At 50.7% G+C, this 27736-nt stretch overlaps 2 protein-coding genes across 2 annotated transcripts in view; one reads left to right on the forward strand and one right to left on the reverse strand.

Moving 5' to 3' along the window:
* GCHFR (GTP cyclohydrolase I feedback regulator) lies at window positions 1-7807 on the reverse strand. Its single transcript, XM_049781496.1, has 3 exons — window positions 7735-7807; window positions 2551-2645; window positions 1-451 (listed from the first exon to the last, which is right to left on the reverse strand). Exons 1-3 carry the CDS (start codon window positions 7768-7770, stop codon window positions 328-330), a joined length of 255 nt encoding a protein of 84 aa, XP_049637453.1. The 5' UTR covers window positions 7771-7807; the 3' UTR covers window positions 1-327.
* RMDN3 (regulator of microtubule dynamics 3) overlaps window positions 7769-27736 on the forward strand; it is a 23751-nt gene continuing 3783 nt past the window's right edge. Inside the window, exons 1-8 of the mRNA XM_049781715.1 lie at window positions 7769-8044; window positions 16275-16714; window positions 16770-17002; window positions 19595-19787; window positions 20157-20300; window positions 24817-25096; window positions 25804-25906; window positions 26927-26987. Of these exons, the coding sequence (XP_049637672.1) occupies window positions 7769-8044; window positions 16275-16714; window positions 16770-17002; window positions 19595-19787; window positions 20157-20300; window positions 24817-25096; window positions 25804-25906; window positions 26927-26987 (1730 nt within the window). The remainder of the gene's footprint in view (window positions 8045-16274; window positions 16715-16769; window positions 17003-19594; window positions 19788-20156; window positions 20301-24816; window positions 25097-25803; window positions 25907-26926; window positions 26988-27736) is intronic.

Below are 27736 nucleotides of genomic sequence, written 5' to 3' on the forward strand. Positions count from 1 at the left end.
CAACCACTCATCACAGCCCTTTATTAGCTGGGAACAACGACTCGGGACCTGTCTGCCCAGCTCCTGGCCAGGCGCGGCCTACCTGGCTCTTTCCAACCCTCAACCTGGCCCCACAACATGGCTTCTGTAGGACCCTTGGAGCAGACCTGAGGCTGGGAAGGCTTCAGGGGGCTCCCAACTGGTGTCGAGAAATGGTGTCACACCAAGGAAAACGCTGATCCGGGATCAAAGGGGGTAGGGCTGTGAGTGAGTGAGGCAGGGGCATGGGGTGGGGGCCCCGGACCACCACTCCAAAGGAAAGGTGCCTGTTGGCTCCTCTGGGAACTGTCACTCCTTGTGCAGGCACCAAACCAACGTCTGGCCCACCCCTGTCATGCTCAGCACATGGAAACCCCTGCGTTCCAGCTTGTCCAGGACTATGCGAGGAGGGTCGTTGACATAGTACTCGCTACTGTGAAGAGAAGGAAAGAGGGTCTGGTGAGGCCTGGACACCACAAACACCCCACAGAGCTAGGCTTTCCCAGAGATGAACACTGCATGGAACAAACCACCTAGTCATGAAGTTCAGGGTCCTGCTGACAGCACAGCCCCAGCCCTTCTCCCAGCAATCCTGAGGTCCCCCTAGTGTCCTTGTTTATGAGAAGAAGGCCTGAAGGGACTAAGGAGCTTTCCCAAGCTCAGGCCCAAAGTGGAAGCCTTGAGGCTCGAGTGATAGTATACTGCAGGTAGGGCACTTGCTTTGCATGCAGCCTACCCAGGTTCAATGTGATTGTTACCTCCCCACCTGGAGAAGTCTTGGTGCCTTGTTTCCAGAGTTTTGGAGGGCATGTAGGGGGTGAAGTGCTCAAGCCCCAAGCTTGGCAATTTGAGACAAATGCCTGTGGCCAGCAGGTGCTGTTGGGGCTGGGGTTTACTTGCTAGTTCACCCTGCTTGAACAGAGGCTCCCTGGCAGGAGTTCCTTCTCAGGAGTTCCTCCTGCCTCATAGGACCAATGCTGCCTGTTCTGTTTCTGCACACCTTGCTTGGATGAAACTGAGAGATGAATGGATGGAGCCAGAGAGAAAGCCCAGGAGTTAAAGTGCTTGCTTTGCACACAGCTGACCCAGGTTTTAGTCCCCAGCACCCCATATGGTTCCCCAAAGCTCTTTTTTTTTTTCTTTTTTTTTCTTTTTGGTTTTTGGGCCACACCCGGTGGTGCTCAGGGTTTACTCCTGGCTGTCTGCTCAGAAATAGCTCCTGGCAAGCTCAGGGGACCATATGGGACACCGGGATTTGAACCAACCACCTTTGGTCCTGGATCTGCTGCTTGCAAGGCAAACGCCACTGTGCTATCTCTCTGGGCCCCCCAAGCTCTTCTTTTTGTTGTTGTTGTGTTTGTTTTTGGGTCATACTGGCAGCACTCAGAGGTTACTTATGGCTCTACGTTCAGAAATTGCTACTGGCAGGCTCGGGTGTCCATATGAGATGCCGGTATTCAAACCACCGGCCTTCTGCATGCAAGGCAAATGCTCTACCTCCATGCTATCTCTCCGGCCCCTTCCCAAGCTCTTCTAGGAGTGATTTTTGGTTTTGTTTGTTTTGGGTCACACCCGAAGTGCTCAGGGGTTACTCCTGGCTCTGTGCTCAGAAATCACTTGTGGCTGGCTGGGGGACCATATGGGATGCCGGAATTTGAACCACCGTCCATCTTGGGTCAGCTGCTTGCAAGGCAAACGCCCTACCGCTATGCTATCTCTCTGGCCCCTAGGAGTAATCTTTGAGCATTGCTAAAAATCGCGAAATAAAAAAAGAAAAGTCCCTACCCTTTTGGGAGGCTACATCTGGTGTGATGTGGAGGGATCCTGGCTTTGGCCTCAGGGATCACTCCTGGTGGTTCTTGGATAACATGGGATGGCAGGGACTGAACCTGGGTCAGCAGCATGCAAGGCAAGCAATGTCTTACCCACTTTACTCTCACCCTATCACCTTCTGTCAGGTCAGTCCTCATTTGGATCACACCCAGTGGTGCTTGGGTTACTCCTGGTAGGCTTGGTGACCATATGGAACACCAGGAATTGAACTGGGGTCTGTCCAGGGTTGGACTCATGCAAGGCAAATGCCCTACTGCTGTGCTATTACGCCAGCCCAGGATAGCCCTCTTAAGAGGCTGTGCAAGGAGGATCAGTGGGGAATTTTTCAAGGAAAATGGGGGTATAGGGGCCGGAGAGATAGCCAGGAGGTAAGGCATTTGCCTTGCATGCAGAAGGACGGTGGTTCGAATCCAGGCATCCCATAGGGTCCCCCGAGCCTGCTGGGGGCGATTTCTGAGCCTAGAGCCAGGAGTAACCCCTGAGTGCTGCTGGGTGTGACTCAAAAACCAAAACAAAGAAAAAGAAAATGGGAGTATAAGGGGGATTCCAGCAAAACCGGCCCTAGAGAGCAAAGCCCAGGGATGCAGGTAGAGTAGAGGACTTTGAGGCTAGGCAGTGACATTGGCCTCTGGCTTGGTGAAAAGGAAGCAGTTAAGCGGCTGAAGGGAGAAGATATGTGGAAACCCCATGGATACTTACAAGTTATTTCCCAGGACATTTCTTTTTGTGGCCCCCAGATACTGCATCAGCTCTGGGTCGGAGTATTCATCACCCACCAAGGTGGGTCCCACCTCCTGCAACATAAAATCTATTCAGGCTGCTGACGGGTGCCAAGCAGAGGTGGGAGGTCAGCCTGGCCCATCCTTCTATGTGCCAGCCCTAGAAGGCAGGTGTGAGGAATCTCAGGGACAGAGCCCATCTACCAGCAAGAAGGGCTTCCTCCCATCTCCATCCACCAGAGAACCAGCCCCCTCATGCTAGGCATGTTGCAGAACCACCTGGAGAAAAGCCGTGCAAACACATCTGAACACTTCTCATTGTGACCAGCAAGGGACAACCTCGAGGTCTGAGAGACCAATTGCATGACCCTATGATGAAACCTTACTTGGTAGCAAAAAGGAATGAAGTGCTGATCTAAGCTGCCCTACAACTAGTGGACCTGAAAACTTTACAAATGCCAGAAACACATAGAAAAGACATGTTGGGGCCGGGTAGGTGGCGCTGGAGGTAAGGTGTCTGCCTTGCAAGCGCTAGCCAAGGAAGGACCGCGGTTCGATCCCCCGGCGTCCCATATGGTCCTCCCAAGCCAGGGGCGATTTCTGAGCACATAGCCAGGAGTAACCCCTGAGCGTCAAACGGGTGTGGCCCAAAAACCAAAAAAAAAAAAAAAAAAAAGAAAAGAAAAGACATGTTACCACCAGAAGTAGATAAATGGTCCCCTCCACCTGGGGGACATGGAGGAAAATGTGTAACCCCTAAGATTCCGTGTATAGACGGATTTTCTCTCTGTGTGTGTTTTTGTGTGTGTGTGCCTCAAGGGATTTTTGGAAAGGGCCCCTGGGTAGTGCTCAGTGGTTTACTCCACCTCTGCACCCAGGATTCACTTGGGACCCCAGGGATTGAACTTGGCTTGGGCACATGTAAGACAGGCTCCTTACCTACTGTGTTGTCACTCTAGGCTTTGGACTGGGTTTCTTATTTTGGTTTTGGGGGTTTTATTTTGGGGGGGTCACACCCAGCTGCACTCAGAGGTTACTCCTGGCTCTGCACTCAGGATGCCAGGAATCATACCTGGGTCCATCCCAGTTCAGGAGCAGGCAAGGCAAATGTCTACCACAATGCTATCTCTCCAGCCCAAGCACTGGGTTTATTTTTTTTTTTTTTTTTTTTTTTTTTTTTTGGTTTTTGGGCCACACCCGTTTGACGCTCAGGGGTTACTCCTGGCTATGTGCTCAGAAATCGCCCCTGGCTTGGGGGGACCATATGGGACGCCGGGGGATCGAACCGCGGTCCGTTCCTTGGCTAGCGCTTGTAAGGCAGACACCTTACCTCTAGCGCCACCTTCCCGGCCCAATTTTATTTATTTTATTTTTTGTTTTTTTTTTTTTTGGGTCACACCCGGCATTGCTCAGGGGTTACTCCTGGCTGTCTACTCAGAAATAGCTCCTGGCAGGCACGGGGGACCATATGGGACACCGGGATTCGAACCAACCACCTTTGGTCCTGGATCGGCCGCTTGCAAGGCAAACGCCGCTATGCTATCTCTCCAGGCCCTGTTTTGTTTTTTTTTGGGGGGGGCCACACCCGGCGTTGCTCAGGGGTTACTCCTGGCTGTCTGCTCAGAAATGGCTCCTGGCAGGCTCGGGGGACCATATGGGACACCGGGATTCGAACCAACCACCTTAGGTCCTGGATCGGCTGCTTGCAAGGCAAACACCGCTGTGCTATCTCTCCAAGCCGACTGGGTTTATTTTTAAGGTATGGAAATGTTATAATATTGATAGCAGAACTCTGGGTTTTTTGGGGGGGCGGGGGAGTTGTGGTATTTTTTGTTTGTTTTGGTTTTTTGGGTCACACCCAGTTGTGCTCAGGGGTTACTCTAAGTGCTGTGCTCAGAAATCGCTCCTGCCAGGTTTGGGGGACCATATAGGATGCTGGGATTTGAATCACTGTCCCTCCTGGATCGGCTGCATGCAAGGCCCCCAGAAATCTTTTTTTTTTTTATGTTTGTTTGGGGGCCACACCTGTCAATGTTTAGTGGTTAGTTTGGCTCTGCACTCAGGAATCACTCTTGGCTGTGCCAAGAATAAAATCTGACTACATGTAAGGTACTCACTATACTATCTTTCCAGCTTCTAGAACTCTGAATATGCTACAGAGTATTTCTGTATTTCTTTTTATATTTTTGGTTTTGGGGTCACACCTGGTGGGGGACCATGAGGTTTTTTGTTTTGGGGCCACACCTGGTGGTGCTCAGGGGTTACTCCTGGCTATCTGCTCAGAAATAGCTCCTGGCAGGCATGGGGGACCATATGGGACACCGGGATTCGAACCAACCACCTTAGGTCCTGGATGCTGCTTGAAAGGCAAATGCCGCTGTGCTATCTCTCCAGCCCCGAGGGGACCATGAGGGATGCTGGAGATCGAACCGAACCAAGATCCGTCCTGGGTCAGCCGCGTGCAAGGCAGACACCCTACCACTGCACTATCGCTCCAGTCCCTGTATTTCTTTTTTTTTTTTTTTTTTTTTTTTGGTTTTTGGACCACACCCGGCAGTGCTCAGGGGTCACTCCTGGCTGTCTGCTCAGAAATAGCTCCTGGCAGGCACGGGGGACCATACGGGACACCGGGATTTGAACCAACCACCTTTGGTCCTGGATCGGCTGCTTGCAAGGCAAACGCCGCTGTACTATCTCTCCGGGCCCTGTATTTCATATTTTAATTTGTGATTTTGATGGTGTATGAATTACATACCAAGGAAGCTCTTAAATATTTTAGCGCCAGGGGCCAAAGCAGTGGCACAGGGCATAAGGCATGTCTGCCTTGCATGCGCTAGCCTAGGATGGACAGCAGTTCAATCCCCGAAGTCCCATATGGTCCCCAAGCCAGGAGCGATTTCTGAGTGCATACCCAGTTGTAACCCCTGAGAATCACCGGGTGTGGCCCAAAAATATATATATTAGGGCCATACCCAGAAGTGCTCAGGGGTTCACCAGGCTCTGCACTCAGGGATTACTCCTGGCAGACTTAGGGGAATATATGGTCTGAAGATTGAACTCAGGTTGCCCACATGCAAGGCAAGTGTTCTACCCACTGTACTATAGTTTCAGTCCCAGGAAGTTCTTCAAGGCAGGGTGGAGAATCACAGAAATCCTAAGCTCCAGGTTTAGAGAATGAGTCAGGAGTCCAGAAAGAGACCCCCAGGGTCTCATTTTATTTTATTTTTGGTTTTTGGGTCACATCTGGAAGCACTCAGGGGCAGCACTCCTGGCCCTATGCTCAGAAATCGCTCCTGGCAGGCTCCGGGGACCGTATGGGGTGCCAAGATTCGAACCACTGTCCTGCATGCAAGGCAAACACGTTACCTCCATACTATCTCTCTGACCCCTATGGTCTCATTTTAACTATAACTCAGGTGACTGGTTCTGGAACTACTATCCTAGGGTACTGCCCATATCTCATTGTTACGTGATGCCCCCCTTCCCTTTATCCCAAAGAAGTTGGGAGCTTGATAGGAGGTGGAAAGGGACAGAGGAGATGGACTGGGACCCAGTTGCATCATTCTGTGCTTTTCTTTGTTTGTTTTGTTTTGAGGCCATTCCCTGTTGGACTGAAGTTCGTTTCATGCAAGGCCTTATCTTTGACCCAGTCACATCATTCTGAAGCTAGCAGGGCACTGGGGTACTCTCTCTCTCTCTCTCTCTCTCTCTCTCTCTCTCTCTCTCTCTCTCTCTCTCTCTCTCTCTCTTTCTCTCTCTCTCTCTCCCCCCTCTCTCTCGCTCTCCCTCCTCTCCCACCTCACCCCTTTCTCTCTCCATAGCTGGTGGCACTCTGAGCTTATCCTGGCTCTGAGTTCAGGAATCACATCTGGGACCAGACAGATAACACAGCAGAAGGGCGTTTGCCTTGCACACAGCTAATCCAGGATGGTGCTTCGATTCCCAGCATCCCATATGGTTCCCCGAGCCTGCCAGGAGCGATTTCTGAGCGCAGAAGAGCCAGGAGTAACCCCTGAGTGGTGCCGGGTGTGACCCTCCCCGCCAAAAAAAAAAAAAAAAGGAATCACAACAAGGATTGAGACATCACGTGGGTGTGCTTGGCGCTGAGCAATCTGGGTGCTGTGCAAGGTAACCAAAACGCCTCTTCTGATGTGTTCCCTCTGCCGAGCGTCTGACTGCACCCACTTTTTGCAGCTGGAGGAAAAGGAGCGTGACATTTTTGCTTCCTTTTGCAATGAAGAGGGATAAGAACCTGCCAGGCAAGCCGAGCTCTTCTGAGGGGGGTGCAAGAATTCTGACCCCTGGCTGAAGTTCGTTCTGTCACCACTCAATTCGCTTTCTTCTTTGCCCTTTCCACCAGCAGGCGTTTCTGTCTCCCTTTCACTCCTAAAGCTCCTAAGGTTCACGGCAGCGTCTAAAATTTTGGGCAGCAGTGACTCTCTGCACAGGTGCTTTGGCACACCTTTCTCTTTCTCTGCCCCTTTTCCCCTTTCGTTTACTTGTGCAGAAAGGCCCAGTGTACCGCAGGGAGGAAGATTGGTGGAGGAAGAAAGAGGGTGCTGATAGAGTTGAAGAGATGGCACAGCGGTAGGACATTTGCCTTGCATGTGGCCAACCCAGGAGGGACTCGGTTCGATTCCCAGCATCCCATACAGTCCCCCCTGAGGAGCCAGGCAGGAGTGATTTCTGAGCGCAGAGCCAGGATTAACCCCTGAGCGCCGGCAGGTGTGGCCCCAAAACCAATCAATCAATCAAGATTAAAATAGGGGCTGGAGAGATAGCATGGAGGTAAGGCGTTTGCCTTTCATGCAGGAGGTCATCGGTTCGAATCCCAGCGTCCCATATGGTCCCCCGTGCCTGCCAGGAGCAATTTCTGAGCATGAAGCCAGGAGTAACCCCTGAGCACTGCCGGGTGTGACCCAAAAAAAAAAAAAAAAAAAGATTAAAATAAAAAAAAGAAAGGAGGTGATGCTGTATTTGCAAAGTCAGAGTTTGGGGTCCCTTCCCGGAGAATGGGACACCCTTTGACAGGTGGGACTACCAGGAGGCCTTGGAGGCCCTTGGATGGGCTCGAGCTCACGGAGTCGAGCGCGATCCGCTAGCCCGGGGAAGCGCGGCCTCCGGGTGGGTCTGGGGTTCGGTCCCGAGCCCCCCAGGTACTCACCACACGGATCTGGGTGCTGACGAGCAGGTAAGGCATGGCGATCCGGCTGTCACCGCGCGTCCGACCCACCGACCGACCAGCCCGACGCGGCCGCCGGGAGGAGCTCCACCCGGCAGGACCCGCCCCCCACCCGAGCAGCGGGGCCCTCTCGCGAGGGGGACCTCTCGTTCCCACCGGCGCTGGGAATCGCTCCCGCACCGGGACCTGGAACCCCGAGTCCGGTTGGCACGGACAGCAGGCGCGCGTGGTGACCTTGCGCTTGGTCGCTTGGTCGCTGACCCTGACAGCAACAGGTTCCAAAGTCCTGCAAGTCCCCCGCCACCCCCGACGCCCTCCGAGTGAACCCCCGGCGCACCCCGCCGCCCACCCACCCACCCGTCCGGGACGGACACACACACACGCGCGCACACACACACACACACACACACACACACACACACACACACACACACACACACACACACACACACACCACAGAGCAAAGGGACGTATAACACAGCTGCCTTCCTCCCATGCAGCTGCGGAGAGACTGTCTCGAATTCTCTGCCATGGATGGAGTCACATCCTCAGCCTTAAGAGGGGTCTCTCTAAATAACAAAGCAAAGTAGCTTTTAACCTTTTCCCTCCACAGTCCTTAAAAAAACATCTTCAGGGCATATTTGCATTTCCAGGGCTCTCACTTTAACAGGTTCAGGGAAAGCTGTCAGGGAAATAGAACATTGCAATTCTAAAGTTTGTTGTTTAATAGATTATTCTGTAGTTTTTACACCTTTTTTTTTTTTTTTGAATTTTGGGCCACACCTGATGACGCTCAGCGGTTACTCCTGGCTCAACGCTCAGAAATTGCTCCTGGCTTGGGGGACCATATAGGACGCAGGGGTATTGAACCACAGTCCGTCCTAGGTCAGACGGGTGCAAGGCAAACGCCTTACTGCTGCGCCACCGCTCCGGTCCCTCTACCCCTGAATTAGTAAATTGACAAAGAACGAATGCGAATGTTCAGAAACTGGGGAGATGACTCAAAGGGCTGGAATACTTTGCATGTAAGAGCCCCAGGTTCCTACATGCTCTACACCGAATGGTCCCAGAACTGTCTGAAGTGACCCCCTGAGCATAGAGTCAGGAGTATATGTTCTGAACACTGTTCGATTATGGTTGTTTTGGATTTTTCATTTTGGGAGGGGGCAGAGAATTCGAGACTGCCTCTCCGCAGCTGGTTCGAATCCTGGCATCCCATATGGTCCCCTGAGCCTGCCAGGAGTGATTTCTGAGCGTGGAGCCAGGAGGAACCCCTGAGCGCTGCCGGGTGTGACCCAAAAACCAAAAATAAAAAATTAAAAAAAAGAAATAAGGGGCCGGAGAGGTGGTGCTAGAGGTAAGGTGTTTGCCTTACAAGCGCTAGCCAAGGAAGGACCTCGGTTCGATCCCCCGACGTCCCATATGGTCCCCCCAAGCCAGGGGCGATTTCTGAGCGCTTAGCCAGGAGTAACCCATGAGCATCAAATGGGTGTGGCCCAAAAAAAAAAGAAATAAAATGTCAAATTATATAGAAAAGTAATGGAAAAAGATATAAAAAAAAGAAAAGAAAAGAAAAGTAATGGAATGAAGAGATAGCTTGGCAATAGAGCATTTGCCTTGCACACGGCCAACCCAGAACGGACAGTGATTTGATCCCTGGCATCCCGTATGGTCCCCAGAGCTTGCCAGGAGCGATTTCTGAGCGAAAAGCCAGGAGTAACCCCTGACCACTGCCAGGTGTGATCCAGGAACCATATATAAAACAAACACCAAAAAAATTGAATATTCAGGGGCTGGAGAGATAGCACAGCGGTAGGGCTTTTGTCTTGCAAACAGCAGACCCAGGACAGAAGGTGGTTCGAATCCCAGGATCCTATATAGTCCCCTGAGCCTGCCAGGAGCAATTTTTGAGAGCAGAACCAGGAGTAACCCTTGAACACCACTGGGTGTGATCCAAAAACAAACAAAAAAAATTAATATTCAGAGTATGAAACAGTTCTGAGAAAGAAGAGGGAGGAGGGGTCAGACATGTAGAATTGTTCAAAGATAAGAAGGATGCGATGCAGGGATACAGGTGAAAAGATATACTTATGCTTCTTTATTTTTTTATTTTTATTTTTTGGACTTTATTTTTTCTTTACAAAAACAACACCCAGAAGTCCTTGGGTGGAGTCTGTACTCAGGGACTACTGCTGGCTCTGTACTCAGGCCTGGGGTCCATATAGGGTATCAGTTTGAACCAGGTCAGCTGCATTTAAGGCTAGCATCTTATCTATAGTACTATTTCTCTACCCCCTAAAACTGTATTATTAATCTTATCCATGTGCTATAAATTTTTTGCTGCTGTTGTTTTTGAGCCACATCCAATGGTGCTCAGGGGTTACTCCAGGCTATGTGCTCAGGTTTTACTCCTGGTGGTGCTAGGGGGACTATCCGGGGTACTGGGGATCACACTCTGATCACACGCAAGGCAAACACCCTACACCCTGTACTATTACTCTAATCCCAATATAAAAAAATTTTTTTTGGTTTTTGGGCCACACCTGGCAATGCTCAGGGGTTACCCCTGGGTATGCACTTAGAAATTGCTCCTGGCTTGGGACACCATATGGGACCTTAGGGGATCAAATTGTTGTCTATCCTAGGTCAGCTGCATGCAAGGCAAATGCCCAACTGCTTCGCCATCACTTTGGCTCCCTTAAAACAATTTTTTTCACATTTTTTGGGGTGGTCACACCCAGCAGCGCTCAGGGGTTACTCCTGTTTCTATGCTCAGAAATCGCTCTGGGCAGGCTCGGGGGACCATATGAGATGCCGGGATTGGAACCCCCGTCCTTCTGCATGCAAGGAAAATGCCCTACCTCCATTACCTCCATACTATCTCTCTGGCCCCAGAACAATTTTTAGAAGTAATAAAATATTTTTTTTGCCTATCCATAAGCTGTGCTCAGGGATTATTACAGGCTCTGCACTCAGGGATCACTCATGGCAGGCTTAGAGTTTTAGGGATCATGCAATGAGAGAGACCTACCTGTTATACTAATTATCTGGCCTTATAAACAAAAACAAAAATAAAAAAGACAAAACTTTTTTTTTTTTTTTGGTTTTTCAGGCCACACCCTTTTGATGCTCAGGGTTACTCCTGGCTAAGCGCTCAGAAATTGCCCCTGGCTTGGGGAGACCATATAGGACGCCAGGGGATTGAACCGAGGTCCTTCCTTGGCTAGCGCTTCCAAGGCAGACACCTTACCTCTAGCGCCACCTCGCTGGCCCCCAAAACTTTTTTTGTTTGTTTGTTTTGTTTTTTTGTTTTTGGCCCACACCCAGCAGCGCCTAGAGGTTGCTCCTTGTTCTGCACTCAGAAATTACTCTAGAAAAGCTTGGGGAACCATATGGGATGCCAGAGATCAAACCCCGGTCGATTGTATACAAGGCAAATGACCTACTCATTGGAATCACTCTGGCCCCTAACAAAGTGTTTTTAATGTCAATGACAGGGCCCGGAGAGATATCACAGTGGTGTTTACCTTGCAAGCAGCCGATCCAGGACCAAAGGTGGTTGGTTCGAATCCCGGTGTCCCATATGGTCCCCCATGCCTGCCAGGAGCTATTTCTGAGCAGACAGCCAGGAGTAACCCCTGAGCAACGCTGGGTGTGGCCTAAACCAAAAAAAAAATTAATGTCAATGACACTAAATGACACAAATGCTGTGACACCATTTGCTTGTTTCTTCTCTTGGAGTACTTGCAAATGAGGCTTCCCTGGTTCTGAGCAGATCCAAAGGTCCACTCTACTCTCTCAAGCTGGGCTGTTGAGGATACAGACAGACACAGCAGCGCAGGCTACCAGGGCTTGATTGCGTTTGCAGAATTGGTCTGTAGATGCAGCCAAAGATATTGTGCTCCATTCTGAATCACCCACCCGTGATTGCCTGGCAGCCTTGGGCCTGCCAGATAACATCTTTAATATCCAGAGGGAAATGAATTCCTCTGCTTGATTTGTTCCTCTGCCTTTGCCCTCTGCCACAATCAATTTATCTGACATATCTTCTCAGCCTGCTTAAATATATTTTCCATATATATAATGGCCTTCTCTAAAACTTAGTGTTTTATTATCAAAGTGACAGGACATTCCTTCTCTTCTTGCTTCCTCCGTTTAGCTTTTTTTTTTTGGTTTTTGGGCCACACCCGGTAACGCTCAGGGGTTACTCCTGGCTATGCGCTCAGAAGTCGCTCCTGGCTTGGGGGACCATATGGGACGCCGGGGGATCGAACCGCGGTCCGTCTCCTAGGCTAGCGCAGGTAAGGCAGGCACCTTACCTCCAGCGCCACCGCCCGGCCCCTAGCTTTTTTTTTTTTTTATGGTTTTGGGGCCACACCTGCTGATACTCAGGGGTTACTCCTGGCTATGCACTCAGAAATTGCTCCTGGCATGGGGGACCATATGGGATGCCCAGGGATTGAAACACTGTTCGTCCTAGGTTAGCACATGCAAGGCAAACGCCCTACTGCCTGCCCACCACTCCAGTCCCTGTTCAGCTTTTCTGAATGGCCTGACTTAGAATGATGCTAAGCGGCAGGGGGGTGGAGACAAAGTGTGCCTGGAGCCTACCCCACGCTGGAAGCATGAGGCCAATTGGGTTTTAAAGACTTGAAAGCAGGGGCCGAGGAGCCCTTAGCCAGGAGTAACCCCTGAGCATCAAATGGGTGTGGCCCGGAAAAACAAAACAAAACAAAAGACAAAACAAAACAAAGAAACAAAATGGGTGTGGCCCGAAAAACAAAACAAAACAAAAGACAAAACAAAACAAAACAAAAAAGCAAAGAGCCGTAGAACCAAATGGAGCAGAGGTACCTGAGGGACAGGAGCAGAGAAAGATAAAGAGATTAACTCCACCAATGTTGTGGTCTTTTCTCAGAGGAAATGAGTTCTTGTTCCCAACAAAATAAGGCTAATACATTTACTACAAAAGAAACGCATAATGCATTAGAGTGAATGAAATATGGAAAAATGCTACATGCACCTATACCTGCCAAGAGGATCGTAATTCCTTAGCATAGCTCCAGAGATACTGATAGAGGGGACATAGAGACAGCACAATAGGTATGTTGCCTGTCTTGCATGAATCCAACTTGGGTTTGATCTCTAGCACCCCATCTAGTGCTCAAGCCTTCCAAGAGTGACCCCTGAACACAGCCAGAAGAAAGGAGTAAGATCTGTGCATCACCGAGTGTGGCTTAAACCACTTCCCAATAAAAGAGAAAGAAAGATACTAATTAAACAGAATCTTTTTGCTTGCTTGTTGGCCACATCCTGCAGTGCTCAGGGGTCACTCCATATTATCCTGCATGCAAAGTACATGCTCCAGCGCTCGCTCTCTCTCCTCTCTCTCTCTTTCTCTCTATCTCTTTTCTCTCTCTCCTCTCTCTTCCTCTATCTCCTCTCTCTCCTCTCTCTCCTCTCCTCTCTCTCTTCTCTCTTCTCTCTTCTCTCTCCTCTCTATCTCTTCTCTTCTCTTCTCTTCTCTCTCTCTCTCTCTCTCTCTCTCTCTCTCTCTCTCTCTCTCTCTCTCTCTCTCTCTCTCCTTGGTGTAACCTGCCTAGAGCAAATGTTTTATCTTTGATGCACTGAGTTCATACAATTAACACTATGGTCTTGGGTTCCCTGGGAGGGAAAGAAAGTAAATTATTATTAAAGTAATCTTTTTTTTTTTTGTTTTTTTGGGCCACACCTGTGGCGCTCAGGGGTTACTTCTGTGCTCAGAAATCACCCCTGACAGGTTTGAGGGACCATATGGGATGCTGGGGATCAAACCTGGGTTCATCCTGGGTCTGTCCCAGGTCCATCCTAGGTCATCAACGTGCAAAGCAAATGCCCTACTGCTGCGCTATCACTCTGGTCCCAGATTTTGCTTTTAAAACAATTTTTGTTTTTGGGTCACAGCTACTGATGCTTGGGTACTAGGGTGCTTAAGGCTTCAAATCCAGACTCTGTCATACCTATGCTCTAGGCCTGTGACCCATCTCCCTGTCCTTTTGTTTTGCTCTTTTTTTGTTTTGTTTTGTTTTTGTTTTGGGGGGCCACACCCATTTGATGCTCAGGGGTTACTCCTGGCTAAGTGCTCAGAAATTGCCCCTGGCTTGAGGGGACCATATGGGACACCGGGGATCGAACCGTGGTCCTTCCTTGGCTGGCGCTTGCAAGGCAGACACCTTACCTCTAGCGCCACCTCACCAGCCCCTTGTTTTTTGTTTTTGTTCTTTTGGGTCACAGAGAAGTTTGGAACAAAATAGGCCTCTTGCACCCTAAGCAAAGCTCTACTGATTGCTTGATTCTTCCAACCACTTTTTATTGATAAGGTTTTTTGTTTGTTTGTTTGTTTTGTTTTGTTTTTGTTTTTGTTTCACACCTCAGGGGTTACTCCGTGCTCTATGCTCAGAAATGGCTCCTGGCAGGCTCAGGGGATCGTATGGGATGCTGGGTTTGAACCACCGACCTTCTGCATGCAAGACAAACACCTCACCTCCATGCTATCTCTCTGGCCCCTCATCAATGAGGTTTTTTTTTTTTTTTTTTTTTTTTTTTGGGTCACACCTGGCAGCGCTCAGGGGTTCTTCCAGGCTCTACTTTCAGAAATTGCTTTTGGCAGGCTCGGGGGACCATATGGAATGCTGGGATTCGAACCACCATCCTTCTGCATGCAAGGCAAATGCCTCACCTCATGCTATCTCTCCAGCCTCTCATCGATGAGTTTTTAAGAGTCAGTTGATGAAGTTGTGGACAGCCAATGATTGATTTTAATAGCAAAATGGCGCTGGCTGTTGTTTAGTGCTTAGTATATGGTTTAATTATAAATATGTATCATCTATTAAATTAAGTTAACATCAAATAAAATGAGCTGTTGACAGTGTTCAGGAAAGAGCTGTATGTGTGTAGATGTGAAGGAAGGTGCACATATTCCGGGAACAGATATGATCTGGTGTGACTGGTGAGCACTGAAGCCTAGAAAAGGCCAGACCTAGTGGGCTCAAGTGTTCAGTCCAATAAGACTCCCAATTTCTTTTTTTTTTTTTTTTTTTTTTTTTTTGGTTTTTGGGCCACACCCGGTGACGCTCAGGGGTTACTCCTGGCTATATGCGCTCAGAAGTCACTCCTGGCTTGGGGGACCATATGGGACGCCGGGGGATCGAACCGCGGTCCGTCTCCTAGGCTAGCGCAGGTAAGGCAGGCACCTTACCTCCAGCGCCACCGCCCGGCCCCAAGACTCCCAATTTCTGTTAGGTCTAGAATCAAGCTTTCCCCACAGTGCGGAACTCAGAAACCAGCCTTGATAATGTAATAACAGCAAGAGGGAGATTTAATTTCTTTTTTTTTTTTTTTTTTTTTTTTTTTTTTTTGTGGTTTTTGGGTCACACCCGGCAGTGCTCAGGGGTTACTCCTGGCTCCATGCTCAGAAATTGCTCCTGGCAGGCACAGGGGACCATATGGGACGCCGGGATTCGAACCGATGACCTTCTGCATGAAAGGCAAACACCTTACCTCCATGCTATCTCTCCGGCCCCTGGAAGATTTAATTTCTAACTAGCTGAGGTCTATGCCTGCCCAACACAGTGGACCTTTGACAAGGACCCCAAATCAAATATTCATATATGGTTACAATCTTAACATTCGCTTAACATTTCAAACAGCCACCTGATATCTATTCTAAGCATACTTGGTAGTTTTGCTGGAACCTACGTGTCATAATCTTAACCTCTTATTGTTAAATTATTTTGCCATCTCTGGCCATATTGGTGGGCACATTCTCTCCCCTGGGTGTTCTGAGGGGCACTAGCCCACATCTTGTTGGGCCCACCTTGGTGAGAACAACCTGTGCTTGTCCCTACTTCAAAAAGGGGATTGATTTGACAACTGCTCATTCTCACCTTACAAGCTTGTATATGCTTATTGTGACTGGCTATAGTTTTAGCTTTAGGGTTTCAGGATTTAACAACCCCCTCTCACACTTTGGGGTTAGAGGGTAGGGCATTTGCCTTGCAAGTAGCTGGCTTGGCTAAGATTCCCCCAAGGCCTGGAGTAATTTTTCTTTTTAAAAACGTTTTTAAACAATTATTTAGGATTTTTTTTGGCCACACCGGCAATGCTTGCTCAGGACTTACTCTTGGCTCTGTGCTCAGGCTCGTGGGGAGAAATCAGGATCATATGGGATGCTGGGGATCGAACCTGCGTTGGCAGCGTGCAAGGCAAACGCCCTCAGGAGTAGTTTCTGAGGAAAGGGGGCGGGGGAAGACTCCTAGTCTCTCTCTCGCTGCTGTCTCCTGACCCCGCCCACCGGGGCGGGACTTGCGGTCATCTCCCAATCTCTCCCTATCGCTCTGCCTCCTGACCCCGCCCACTCCCCTAGAGGGCGGGACCTTCGATTATCCCCCAATCGCTCTGCCCTGGCCACGCCCACTGGAGGGAGGCGGGGCTCTCGGTCATCTCCCTATCGCTCTGCCTCCTGACCACGCCCACTCCCCTAGAGGGCGGGACCTTCGATCATCCCCCAATCGCTCTGCCCTGGCCACGCCCACTGGAGGGAGACGGGGCTCTCGGTCATCTCCCTATCGCTCTGCCTCCTGACCACGCCCACTCAACTAGGGGGCGGGGTTTTCGATGATCATCCCCCAATCTCTCCGCCGCTCTGCCTCCTGACCCCGCCCACTCCACCGAGGGGCGGGACCTCCGATCGTTTCCCACCGGGGGCGGGGCTCTCGTCATTTCCCTGCGCGGAACTGGAGGCGCCGTCCAGTGACGTCACGGGCCCCGACAGCGCGCCCGGGAGGCTGCTGCTGCCATGCTTGCAGGTGAGCGGGTCCGGGAGCCCTCCGCCGGGAAGGCAGCGGCCGGGGCGCCCCGATTGTGGCATCAGCGGCGGGCGGAAGGAGGCGCGGGCGGAGGAGCCTGGCGGGCCGGCGGAGGGGTGGGCCCCCGGGGCTGGGCGAGCTGACCCCTCCCGTCCCTCTGCCCCCTTGCAGGCGCAGCATGTCTTCTCCGCTCGGGGCCTGGGGCGGCGGCCGCGTCCGGCTGGGCCTGGGCCTGGTGCTGGGCGCCGCCACCGCCGCGGGCGTGGGGGTCCTGTGCGCCCTCGGCAGCCGCCGGTGGAACCGGAGTCGGAGCCGCAGCCGCAGCCGCAGCCGCAGCCGCAGCCTGCCCCTGCCCCTGCCCGACGCCCCGGACTGCGCGCGCACGGCCGAGCCTGGGCCCCAGGGTAGGATGGAGGAGGTCCCGGCTTCCCTTAGCAATTGGGGCAGCACCAGGAGGGGGCCCCCGGGTCGCCTCGCCCGTTTTGGTTCTTGGGGGTTCCTCCTGGCTCGCTATGCTCAGAAATCGCTCCTGGCAGGCTCCAGGGGGGACCATGTACATGGGGTGCCCTCTGGGATTCGAACCACCGTCCTGGTGCATGCATGCACGGCAAACTCCCTACTTCCGTGCTATCTCTCCGGCCCCGTCTCACCCGTTTGCAAAAGAGAGTAGCCTCTTCACGTTTAGCTTTGGCCATCCAGTACATCCCCCAGAGAAAAAGGCCCACGCTTCATCCTGGGCGGGACGATGAATGGCGAAAGACTCCAGCAGAAAAGGAAAAGAGAAAGAACCAGTCTCGAGAGAGTTGAAAGACGTCTTAAGATTTTGGGCAAGTGACCGAGGACGGTGGGATACGCCGTCCAGGTTCGGTTGCTCTTGACACTGCCTATGGTTGGTCCCCCGAGCACCGTGAGGAGTAATTCTTTAAGTCAGAGCCAGTGTAAGCCCTGAGTAGAGTATTGTTGGATGTGGCCTAGCACACACACAAACACACACACACACACACACAAAAGATTTGGGGCCTGGGGGCTAGAGCAAGATAGTACAATGAGTATGGCGTTCATCTTGAACTCTGCTGACTCAGGTTCGACCCCTCTTATCCCATATTGTCCCCCGAGCTTGCCAGAAGTCACCCCTGAGCACCACCAGGTGTGGCCCACAAACAGACAAAAAACAAACAAATTATTTGGAGCCTGGAGATAGTTTAAAAAGGTGAGGACTGACTGAACATCCTGGCATCACATGGTACTCTGAACACTGCCAGATGTAGCCCTAGACTAAAAAAATAGTAATACTTGGGGCTGGAGAGATAGCATGGAGGTAAGGCGTTTGCCTTTCATGCAGGAGGTCATCGGTTCGAATCCCAGCGTCCCATATGGTCCCCCGTGCCTGCCAGGAACAATTTCTGAGCCTGGAGCCAGGAATAATCCCTGAGCACTGCCGGGTGTGACCCAAAAACCACACACACAAAAAAAATAGTAATACAATTAAGATTGACTGTTACAACTGGAACTAGAAAGGACTTGAACACTCTCTACTCCACATTGCTATTTTTTCCCCCTTATGAGGAAATCACAATTCAAAATGATTGTGTAATTTTCCTGAGATTATCACAGAGCAATTTAATGGCAGGGTTTGGCCTGTTCCCTTAGTCCAGTGGACTTTCCACAGCATGGTGCTGGGATTGCTTTCAGTGCAACTGAAACTAAGTATGGCTCGAAGCCATTTGCAGTTGAAACAGTGCTTTATTTCCTTTTTTTTATTTTTTTTTATTTTTTATTTTTGGGACACACCCGTTTGATGCTCAGGGGTTACTCCTGGTTAAGCGTTCAGAAATCTCCCCTGGCTTGGGGGACCATATGGGACGCCGGGGGATCGAACCACGGTCCTTCCTTGGCTAGCGCTTGCAAGGCAGACACCTTACCTCTAGCGCCACCTCTCCAGCCTCTGAAACAGTGCTTTAAGTATGCAAAATCTTTTCTTTGGGTAAGTCAAACTTAGAAGTTCTGGGGTCTATTCCTGGTTCTGTTACTTCCAGTTTTGTCCTACCTCATGGTGGGCCCAGAGTACTAGGGATTAAATCATGCTGGCTACATGCAAGGCCAGTGCCTTCATCCCTGTGCTTATCTTTGACCCCTGCAGACTTTTGATGTTAGCTCATTCGAGCAAAGTATCTATAGCTGCTTTAAATCCTGCCCTGCAAGTTCCTGTGATAGAGATTCACTCATCATTCTTAGCCCATGTTTACTAGGAATGCATCCTTTCTCTTATTAAAATGCCAAATAATTTGAAAAAGTTTGTTTTAGAAGCTTGGCTTGCAGCTCCTTGTATTTTATAACCTGGTAGCCTTTCTTTCTTCTTTTTTGTTCACTTGTTTGTAATGCTTAGTAGTATTTCTTTCTTCTGTTGTCGCTGGAAAAAGTGACTGAGTTCCCAGGGATCTTCTTTTCTCTGTGTTCTTAAATATTGTGGGGTGCATATTGTCATCTAGCCAAGAATGCTACTAGATTCCTTTCACAGATCTATACTCACCAAGATATTTGGCACCATCTTCCTTGTTTTTTTTTTGTTTTCACATTTTCCAGTCCAGTTGCCTGAGGCAACATTGCTAATATTTCATTAAGGATAAGGGTTACCAGTGCTCAACTCTTGTCCTGAAGGGCTTGGAAATCCATGTTTTTCCAATGGGGCTGGGATGATATATTCCCCCACCCCCACCCCACCCACCCACCCACCCACCCCCCCCCCCCCACAGTTTTTCTCATTCTCTCTGGTTTGATAACACTGAATGAAGATTTCTTTCCTCTTGTTTTCTGGGCCACACCTGATGAGACTCAGGGGTTACTCCTGGTGGTGCTCTGGTGCTGGGAGTGGGGGAAACGACTATGCAGGGTCCCAGATCAAATCACAGAGGTTGATGCATGCAACACAAATGCCCAGTTTCTGGACTTTTGGGTGCATCTTTCCTAAGCCCTCATGTTCCCTGTTCTTCCCTCAGTGCGGCAGCTGCGGGCCGTCCCTGGGGAGGCTGGAGATGCCGCTGTGCTCTCCAGCCTCTCGGAAGCAGGGCAGGTGCAGGTACTGGACCGCCTGGACTTCGTGCTGAGCAGTCTGGTGGCCCTGCGGCGGGAGGTGGAGGAGCTGAAGAGCAGCCTGCAGGGGCTGGCAGGGGAGATTATTGGGGAGGTCCGGTGAGTAATACTGCCTCTTCTCCTGCTTTGTTTCTGCCCCTCCCCCCCAACTTGACCCTCCTAGATTGCTTCTTCAGCTCAGATGAATCTTAGCCATTGTTAATAGGAAGACATTTCAGGAAGACCCCATTCACTTTGCTCCTTTACCTTCAACAAGTTCTTTGCTGCTTTGGGGTCCCTTAGTTTGCATTGACTGCTAAAGTGCTTAATTCTAACTTCCTTGGTTCCTGTGACTCCTTGTTTTCTTAGGGGCAGGCACCCAAGATTATCTCCTCTCTTGGCCCTTTGATGAAAAGATCCCCTTATATTAGGGAAAGAGGCTGAGGGCACCCAGATACCCTCGAGAAAGGAAAGGGACCTGTTTTTCAGATCCCACTTGGAAGAGAACCAGCGAGTAGGCCGGCGGAGAAGGTTCCCCTTTGCCCGTGAGAGGAGCGACTCCACTGGTTCCAGCTCCATCTACTTCACCGCCACGTCTGGAGCTGGCTACACGGATGTGGAGAGTGAAGGCGGGTGAGTCGGGGCCCAGGGAGGTCACAGGTGGCCCCACCCTCAACCCACCCCCAGTTTCTTCTCCATACACTGAGTGTGTGTCCATGGGGAAGACAGAGCTGGTAGTTGTAAGCAATGCTGGGATACAGAGCAGCTGAAACCAGGAAAGCCATTTTCCTAAGTCAGGTCAAGGGTGCATCTAACGTGTGAGTTGTTTTGTTTTGTTTTGTTTGTCACGTTGGTTTTATGGCTCTCACTTATTTTATTTTTATTTTTCTGTAACATTGGCTGGCATTTTCCCACATACCTCAAGGACTGTGTAAGACTAGGATTTGTGATGTTCAGGGGTTACTCCTGGCTCTGCACTCAGAAATTGCTCCTGGCAGGCTCGAGGGACCATATGGGATGCCAGAGATCGAACCTGGGTTTGTCTGGGTCGGCAGAGTGCAAAGCAAACGCCCTACCGCTGTGCTATCACTCCGGCCCTGTCTGTGCCTCTTCAATGGAAACAACTTAAAATATTAAGCATGTCAGGCTGGATAGAGACTCGGAATATAAAGAACTTGCTTTGCATCAGAAAGTCTAGGATTGTATCTCTGACCCCTGAGAACACTGAGTAACTCCAAAGCACTGCCAGAGACTAGCTAGATTTGGTGACGCTTGATGCTTTGCCCAGTACTGCAGCCATAAGTGCAGGCTCACGCTTTCTGGTTCAAAGTCTTGTTCTCCTGACAGCAGAGTTCTTCTTATAGGGGTGGGGTAGGGAATCCACTCCAAGGCAGGATTTGGTGTCAGGCCCAGCAGGGCTTTCGTAGGAAGGCAGGTCTCGTCAGACCTTGTGAATTCTTTTTTTTTTTTTTTTTTGGGGGGGGGGTTACACCCGGCAGCGCTCAGGGGTTACTCCTGGCTTTATGCTCAGAAATAGCTCCTGTCAGGCTCAGGGGACCATATGATATGCCAGGATTCGAACCACCGTCCTTCTGCATGCAAGGCAAATGCTCTACCTCTATGCTGTCTCTCCTTGCAAATAGACCTTGCAAATTCTTAGCAGGTCTTGTAAGTTCTTTCCATTGATCAAGAGCTTATGTAGCAATATAGTTTATTCAGTAAACTTTGTCTGTTATTGGGCCACATCCAGTGGTGTTCAAGGATCACACCTGAGGGCACAGGAGACCATATGGGGTGCTGGGAATCAGACCTGGGTCTTCAGCCTTCAAGGCAAGGTACCCTACCTGCTGTGCTGTCCCCTCCCCCTCCCCTTTCTTTCTTTTTCAGTTTTTGTTTTGGTAATGCCCTGGATTGAACCTAGGATCTCAGGCATAAAGTTTTGCAAACATTTTGGGGGGGAGGGACTTGGTTTTTGGGCTACACTTGGTGATGCTCAGGGGTTACTCCTGGCTATGCACTCAGAAATCGCTCCTGGCTTGGGGATCATATGGGATGCCAGGGATTGAACCTAGGTCCATCCTAGGTCAGTCACATGCAAGGCAAATGCCCTACCACTGTGGTATCAGTCCGGCTCCTTATTTTGGATTTTTGGACCACACCTAGGGTGGTTACTTCCGGCTCTGAGCTCAGGAATTATTCCTGGCAGGCTGGGGGCGGCATATGGGATGCCAAGGATTAAAACTGGGTCAACCACATGCAAAGCAAACACCCTGCCCATTGTGCTATTGCTCAGGTCCCTGTACAAACATCTGAATCAGTGTCAGTTGTTGGCTAGGCAACTTATGGGTTCTTCATTACTGTGGCAGATTCAGCACTAGCTTTGAATATGGGTGCTGGGGAAAGGAGCTGGACCTCTAAGGGATGTGTGGATAGGTTTTTACAGAAGCTCCTCCACCCCACTGTAAGCTGTTTGCCTTTCCAAATACAATAACAACTATGAGCTTCCAAGGAACCCACCTGTGGCAGAGGCTGACTCGTGTGTAGCCCATGAACTAGTCCTGTGCATCTAACCAAGACTTTATCTTCCTGACCAAGCAATCTACTGAAAAGTAGCTCTTCCAGCTGACGTTCTCAGGCATCCTGGTGTGTTACTCCCTGTCCTTACAGGCATTTATCTCTTTTAGGTTGGCCTTATCTTCCCTACCACTGAAAGTCAGGGTAGGGTTCATGCCTGGCTGTCTTTGATTGTCTACGTTCATCTCCTTTGAATGCCACTTAGGAAGAGTTGAAAGATAATTGCCAGAAGGAAGGAATATGATAAAGGGGAGGGAGGGTGGGGGAGGGAGGGAGGGAGGGGGGAGGGGAGGGGAGAGGGAGAGGGAGAGGGAGAGGGAGAGGAGAGGAGGCAACCACTGTTCCCTAAAAACACTGACTGCATATGGGCCCCAAGCCCTGCTGGGAATGCTCCCTGTGTGCAGAGCCGGGAGTAAGCCCTGAGTATGGATGTGGTGCAGCTCCCAACCCCTCCAAAATGTAAGCACCAGAGGCCTTCGTCATTGACTTGAAGGCTCTCAAGTCAAGTGTGGCAGCCTGCTTCCTTGCTCTCCTTGGCCCACAGATCTAACGGGCTTTCCAGAGACCCTGTCAGTGCATGCCGCATCCCCAAACTACCAGGGACGTCAGGCCAAAGGAGTGGTCCCGTCACTGGCGGGTTTCACCTGTGACTGCTACATAGGCAGGGAAACGAGGCTGATGAGGCCCTTGGGCAACAAGCTCAGGGCTGTAGGGCTGAGGATCGAGGATTGAGACTGGTCTATCTATAGGGTACACTTGTTGGGGAGTCTGAGCTCTGTGACATAGAACTGGGGTACTGCACTACGCAGCCCCACCGTGGTGCTCCTGCACTCCTCTTCACATTAGCTCACAGCTCTCAGTGGCAGCAGATCCTGTTACTCCTCTGGTTTGGTGCTCCCTGGCTCAGGGGACCTAGAGTGTCACAGTACTGAAGACAGTCTGGCCTCAGCTGCTCGTCACTGCTGATTGCCGCGTTTGTGGGTTCCACGTAGGGTGGGGTCCAGCAGCCTTCACTTAACAGGATGGGAGATGGCTAGATGGGTTAGATTCAAGCTTGCTTTCTTTTCTCATTTTTTGGCCATACCCAGCAGTGCTCAGGGGTTATTCCTAGCTCTTCCTAGGGGATCATAGGGATGCCAGGGATTGAACTTTGAGAACCTAGGCTTCCTCTCCAGGGCTACATCAGGGTTGGGGCTCCTAGGATGTACCTGCCATCAGATATAGTGGCAGTCCCCAGAATGCCTTCTCAGCGTCTTGTTTACATCTTCTCCTGCCTCGGCTGCAAGTATATCCCTCCCCCAAATTCCCAGTGGCTCTTTGCTTGGTTGCTAACTTGGGACAAAGGTACACAGTGGATTAAGAAACTGGGTGAATGTGGCCCATAGCCTCAGAGACTGGCAGCGACCCATGTTGGTTCTGGCAGATGCCTTTGACTGATAAACTCTTAGTCCAATGAGCTCTGACCAGCTCCTCCTGCATTTGGGGGGGGGGGGTTTGGGTCACACCCGGCAGTGTTCAGGGATTACTCCGGAAATTACCCGGTTACTCCGGGTTACTGTCAGAAATCGCTCCTGACAGGCTTGGGGGACCATATGGGATGCTGGGATTCGAAATGCCATCCTTCTGCATGCAAGGCAAATGCCCTACCTGCATGGTATCTCTCCGGCCCCTCTTCCTCCATTCTTGACTTCTTTGGCTTTAGGGCCATACCTGGTGATACTTGGGGCTTGCTTCCTGGCAGTGTCCCAGGGACCATCCAGTCCGGCACTGGAGCCTCTACATGCAAGGCAGGAGCCATCTTTCCTACTACATCTTTATCTTAAACCTTTCCGTATTTCTTTTTTTTTTTTTTTTTTTTTTTTGGTTTTTGGGTCACACCCGGCAGTGCTCAGGGGTTATTCCTCATTCCAGGCTCAGAAATTGCTCCTGGCAGGCACGGGGGACCATATGGGGCACCGGGATTCGAACTGATGACCTCCTGCATGAAAGGCAAACACCTTACCTCCATGCTATCTCTCCAGCCCCCTCTTTTCCATATTTCTTTTGAGGGGGAGAAAGAAAAGAGTTGGGTCACACCTGGTGGTGCTCAAGTTGTACTCCTGATGGGTCTTAAGAGACCATATATACTGCAAGGAATAGAACTTGGGCCAGCAGAGTGAAAGGCAAGCGTTCTTCTACCTGCTCTCCAGCTCAGATTTCTTTCTTTATAATAAACGTTCACTAAAGCAACCATATGCTCTAAAATTTTAGGTGAAGTGTCTTTGACCCTGCTGAGATGTGCTGTCACCATTTTTGGTCTGGACTTTGCTGGGCGTCTTCCCTTTCCTGGCAGTGTTGGTGGCAGCTAAGCAGGATTGTCATGATAGCAGCTGTCACAAGGCTTCCTGTTGGACGCTTGCCCTCCCGGATGAGGTCACTTTCCCAGCCTAGAGTGCCCAGAGGTTATTGATTCTTCAAGGACCCATGTCTATTCCTCCAGTGGGAATACTGTGCAGGTGCTTGGGAGAACAAGAGTCATGAAGTCCCGCTGTGGGTGGGGAAGACTGACCCCCCCATCTCCGTTTGTCCGCTACAGCTACACCACAGCCAATGCGGAATCTGACTATGAGCGGGACTCTGACCGGGAGAGTGAGAATGGGGAGGATGAAGTGAGCTGTGAGACTGTGAAGATGGGGAGAAGGGATTCGCTGGACCTGGAGGTGGCTTTGGACCCGATACCTGGAGTTCCGGAGACTGGAGGTTCCCCTGACCTGGAGGATGTGCTGCCCCTCCTGCAGCAGGCGGACCGGCTGCATAGTGGCAATGAGCAGGACAAACGAGAAGGTTTCCTGCTACTGCTCAACAAGAAGCTGGTGGTGAGGCTCTGGCTGCTGCTCCTGTCCCAGCCCATTTGCAGGCAGAACCCTGTGGTCACTGGCCCTGAACTGAAAGAGAGTGAGACTGCTGGCTGGGCTTCAGGCACCCGAGGGTCACACCCCATTTCCAGATGTTTGCTCTGGTAGGGCCATTGTCCTGCCCACTTCAGAGCCACCTTTGGAGGGGACTCTTCTGCCTCCCAGGGCACCACTGCCAAAGCCTAACCTTTCTCACTGGCTACTGGTGGGAGAAATCATTGGAATATGATCTTCCTTTTATTTCCCTAAGGAAGAGCCCGAGGAGTCCACCCAGTTAAGTTTCAAGTGTCTGTCATAGGTGACAAATGTAGAGGCCACTAGAGCGCAGATTCTATTAACTTAGGTTTCCTGCTAATATGTAGGACTCAGGTGTACATAACCCCAGTGTTGGAATTATTCCAACATTTTCACTTTTCACTTTTTGTTCACACCCGGCATTGTCCTTTCCTTAATGTAAGGAGCCCACACATGGTTGTGCATGTGGCCTCTTGGCTAGAGGTGTGACAGCGGGTAAACTGCACATGGGAATGTATGGTGGGGAGGGCACAAAGTCTGGCTTGATGTTTGGTAACGTGCTTGTTGAGAAACCCAGTCTAGGCTGTGGGGGGAAGGAGAGGTCTGGTTCTGTGCAGCTAAAAGGGGGCATCACCCCTCTGTTCCATCTGCAGTATAAAAGCCAGCAGGACTTCCTGTGGCGCATGGCCAGGGCCTACAGTGACATGTGTGAGCTCAGTGAGGAGGTGGATGAGAAGAAGTCTTATGCTCAAAATGGTAAGCTCTGACAGTTTCTTGGACTGGTCTGTCCCCTGGGGACCCAGTGAACCACCAAGATGCAGGTTCTCAGACCAGTTGTGTCTCAGTCAGTAGAAACAAACTGGCTCCCAGAGACTGCTGCCTTGCATAGGGCAGTTTCTAAGTAAAAGACATGCAGTGGGCTCTCAGGAGTCATTTGGTCAACAATGATTTTCCTGTGGGCCACACCAGGTAGTGCCCAGGGCTTACTCCTGGCTCTGCACTCAAGGATCACTCCTGGCAGAGGTTGGAGGATCCTGTGTGGTACTGGATGGAACCTGTTTTGGCTGCTTCCAAAACAGGCACCTTACCCTTTAGACTGTCTCTCTAGATCCCTGCATGATTCTTTGACTCCATTATTCTGGAAAGGTGGTTTGGGTTGCTGCTTGGGAGCCCGATTTTATTGATGGTGCCCATGGGGCAACATGGATCTGAGTGTCTGGAAGGAGCATGATGCTAGCTCAGATCCTTGGGTTCTACACAGCACCGTTAACTGTCTTTTCTGTGGGTACACTAGTGTACATCCACTCTACTCAAGTTTCGCAGCCACCTCCAGAGTCCAAGTGGTGGGCCAGAGAGATAGCATGGAGGTGGGGCATTTGCCTTGCATGCGGAAGGACGGTGGTTGGAATCCCAGCATCCCATATGGTCCCCCGTGCCTGCCAGGGGTGATTTCTGAGCATAAAGCCAGGAGTAACCCCTGAGCGCTGCTGGGTGTGGCTCCCCCCCCAAAAAAAAAAAAAAAAAAAAGCCCTAGTGGGAAGGATACTTCCCTTGTGCATCACTGACGTGGTGGTTTGATTGCCAGGACCTCATATGGCCCTGACTCCTGCAGGAATGATCCCTGAACAGAGCCAAAAATAAAACCTGCTGTGTGTCAAAACAACAAAACAGAAAGAAGCCCAGCTGGGCAGGGTTGAGGGGAGCTGCAGCAGTCCTTCCCACAGCCTTTCATTTAAAGGATTATGGGAACCCTGTCAACTCTGCCCTGTCGTGCAGGCAAAGAAGCAGCAGAGGCAGCTCTGGAGAAGGGAGATGAGAATGCTGAATCTCACCAGTGGTAAGAATACCCTACAGGGTCCTGGGAAGAGTCATCCTGGCCAAGAGTAAAGGAAGGTGGAACCCTTTCTATATTAGCCAAAAGGGATTTGCCAGAGGAACCAGAGGGAGCGCTGATCTTTTATTTCTTCTCTGAGCCCCCTCAAGTCCCTCAGTCAAGAACCAAGGGAAGGGCTGGAGCGAAGCACAGCTGGTAGGGCATTTGTCTTGCATGCAGCTAACCTGGGTTTGAATACCAGCATCCCATCTGGTCCCCCAAGCTTGCCAGGAGTAACCCCTGAGCACTGCCGGGTGTGGCCCAAACAAGCAACCCAGGGAAGATTTCTTTGAGACATGCTTGTGAGGATAAGAAAGAAAGGAGGGAGTACAACCTTTTCTGCTGAGCTTAGGAAAATCAGTAGCTTTTTTTGTTTGTTTTGGGTCACACTGGCAGCGTTCAGAGGTTACTTCTAGCTCTACTCTCAGAAAACGCTCCTGGCAGGCTCAGGGGACCATATGGGATGCCGGGATTCAAACCACCAACCTTCTGCATGCAAGGCAAACACCCGACCTCTATGCTATCTCTTTGGCCCCGAAAATCAGTAGCTTTGTAACAGTCATCCTAACTTTAAGATCTGGGCTTTGGGTTCTCAGGGAGGCTGGGGCAATTTGAAGCACCTTGCAAATGCATCAGCATTTCTTTCCCCTGGCCCTCATCCCTGGCTATTATGCATTTGGCTTTGCTTGGCTCGCTCCAGAAAGTTCACAAAT

The sequence above is a fragment of the Suncus etruscus genome, chromosome 10 (assembly GCF_024139225.1).
Source record: "Suncus etruscus isolate mSunEtr1 chromosome 10, mSunEtr1.pri.cur, whole genome shotgun sequence".
Classification (NCBI taxonomy): domain Eukaryota; kingdom Metazoa; phylum Chordata; class Mammalia; order Eulipotyphla; family Soricidae; genus Suncus; species Suncus etruscus.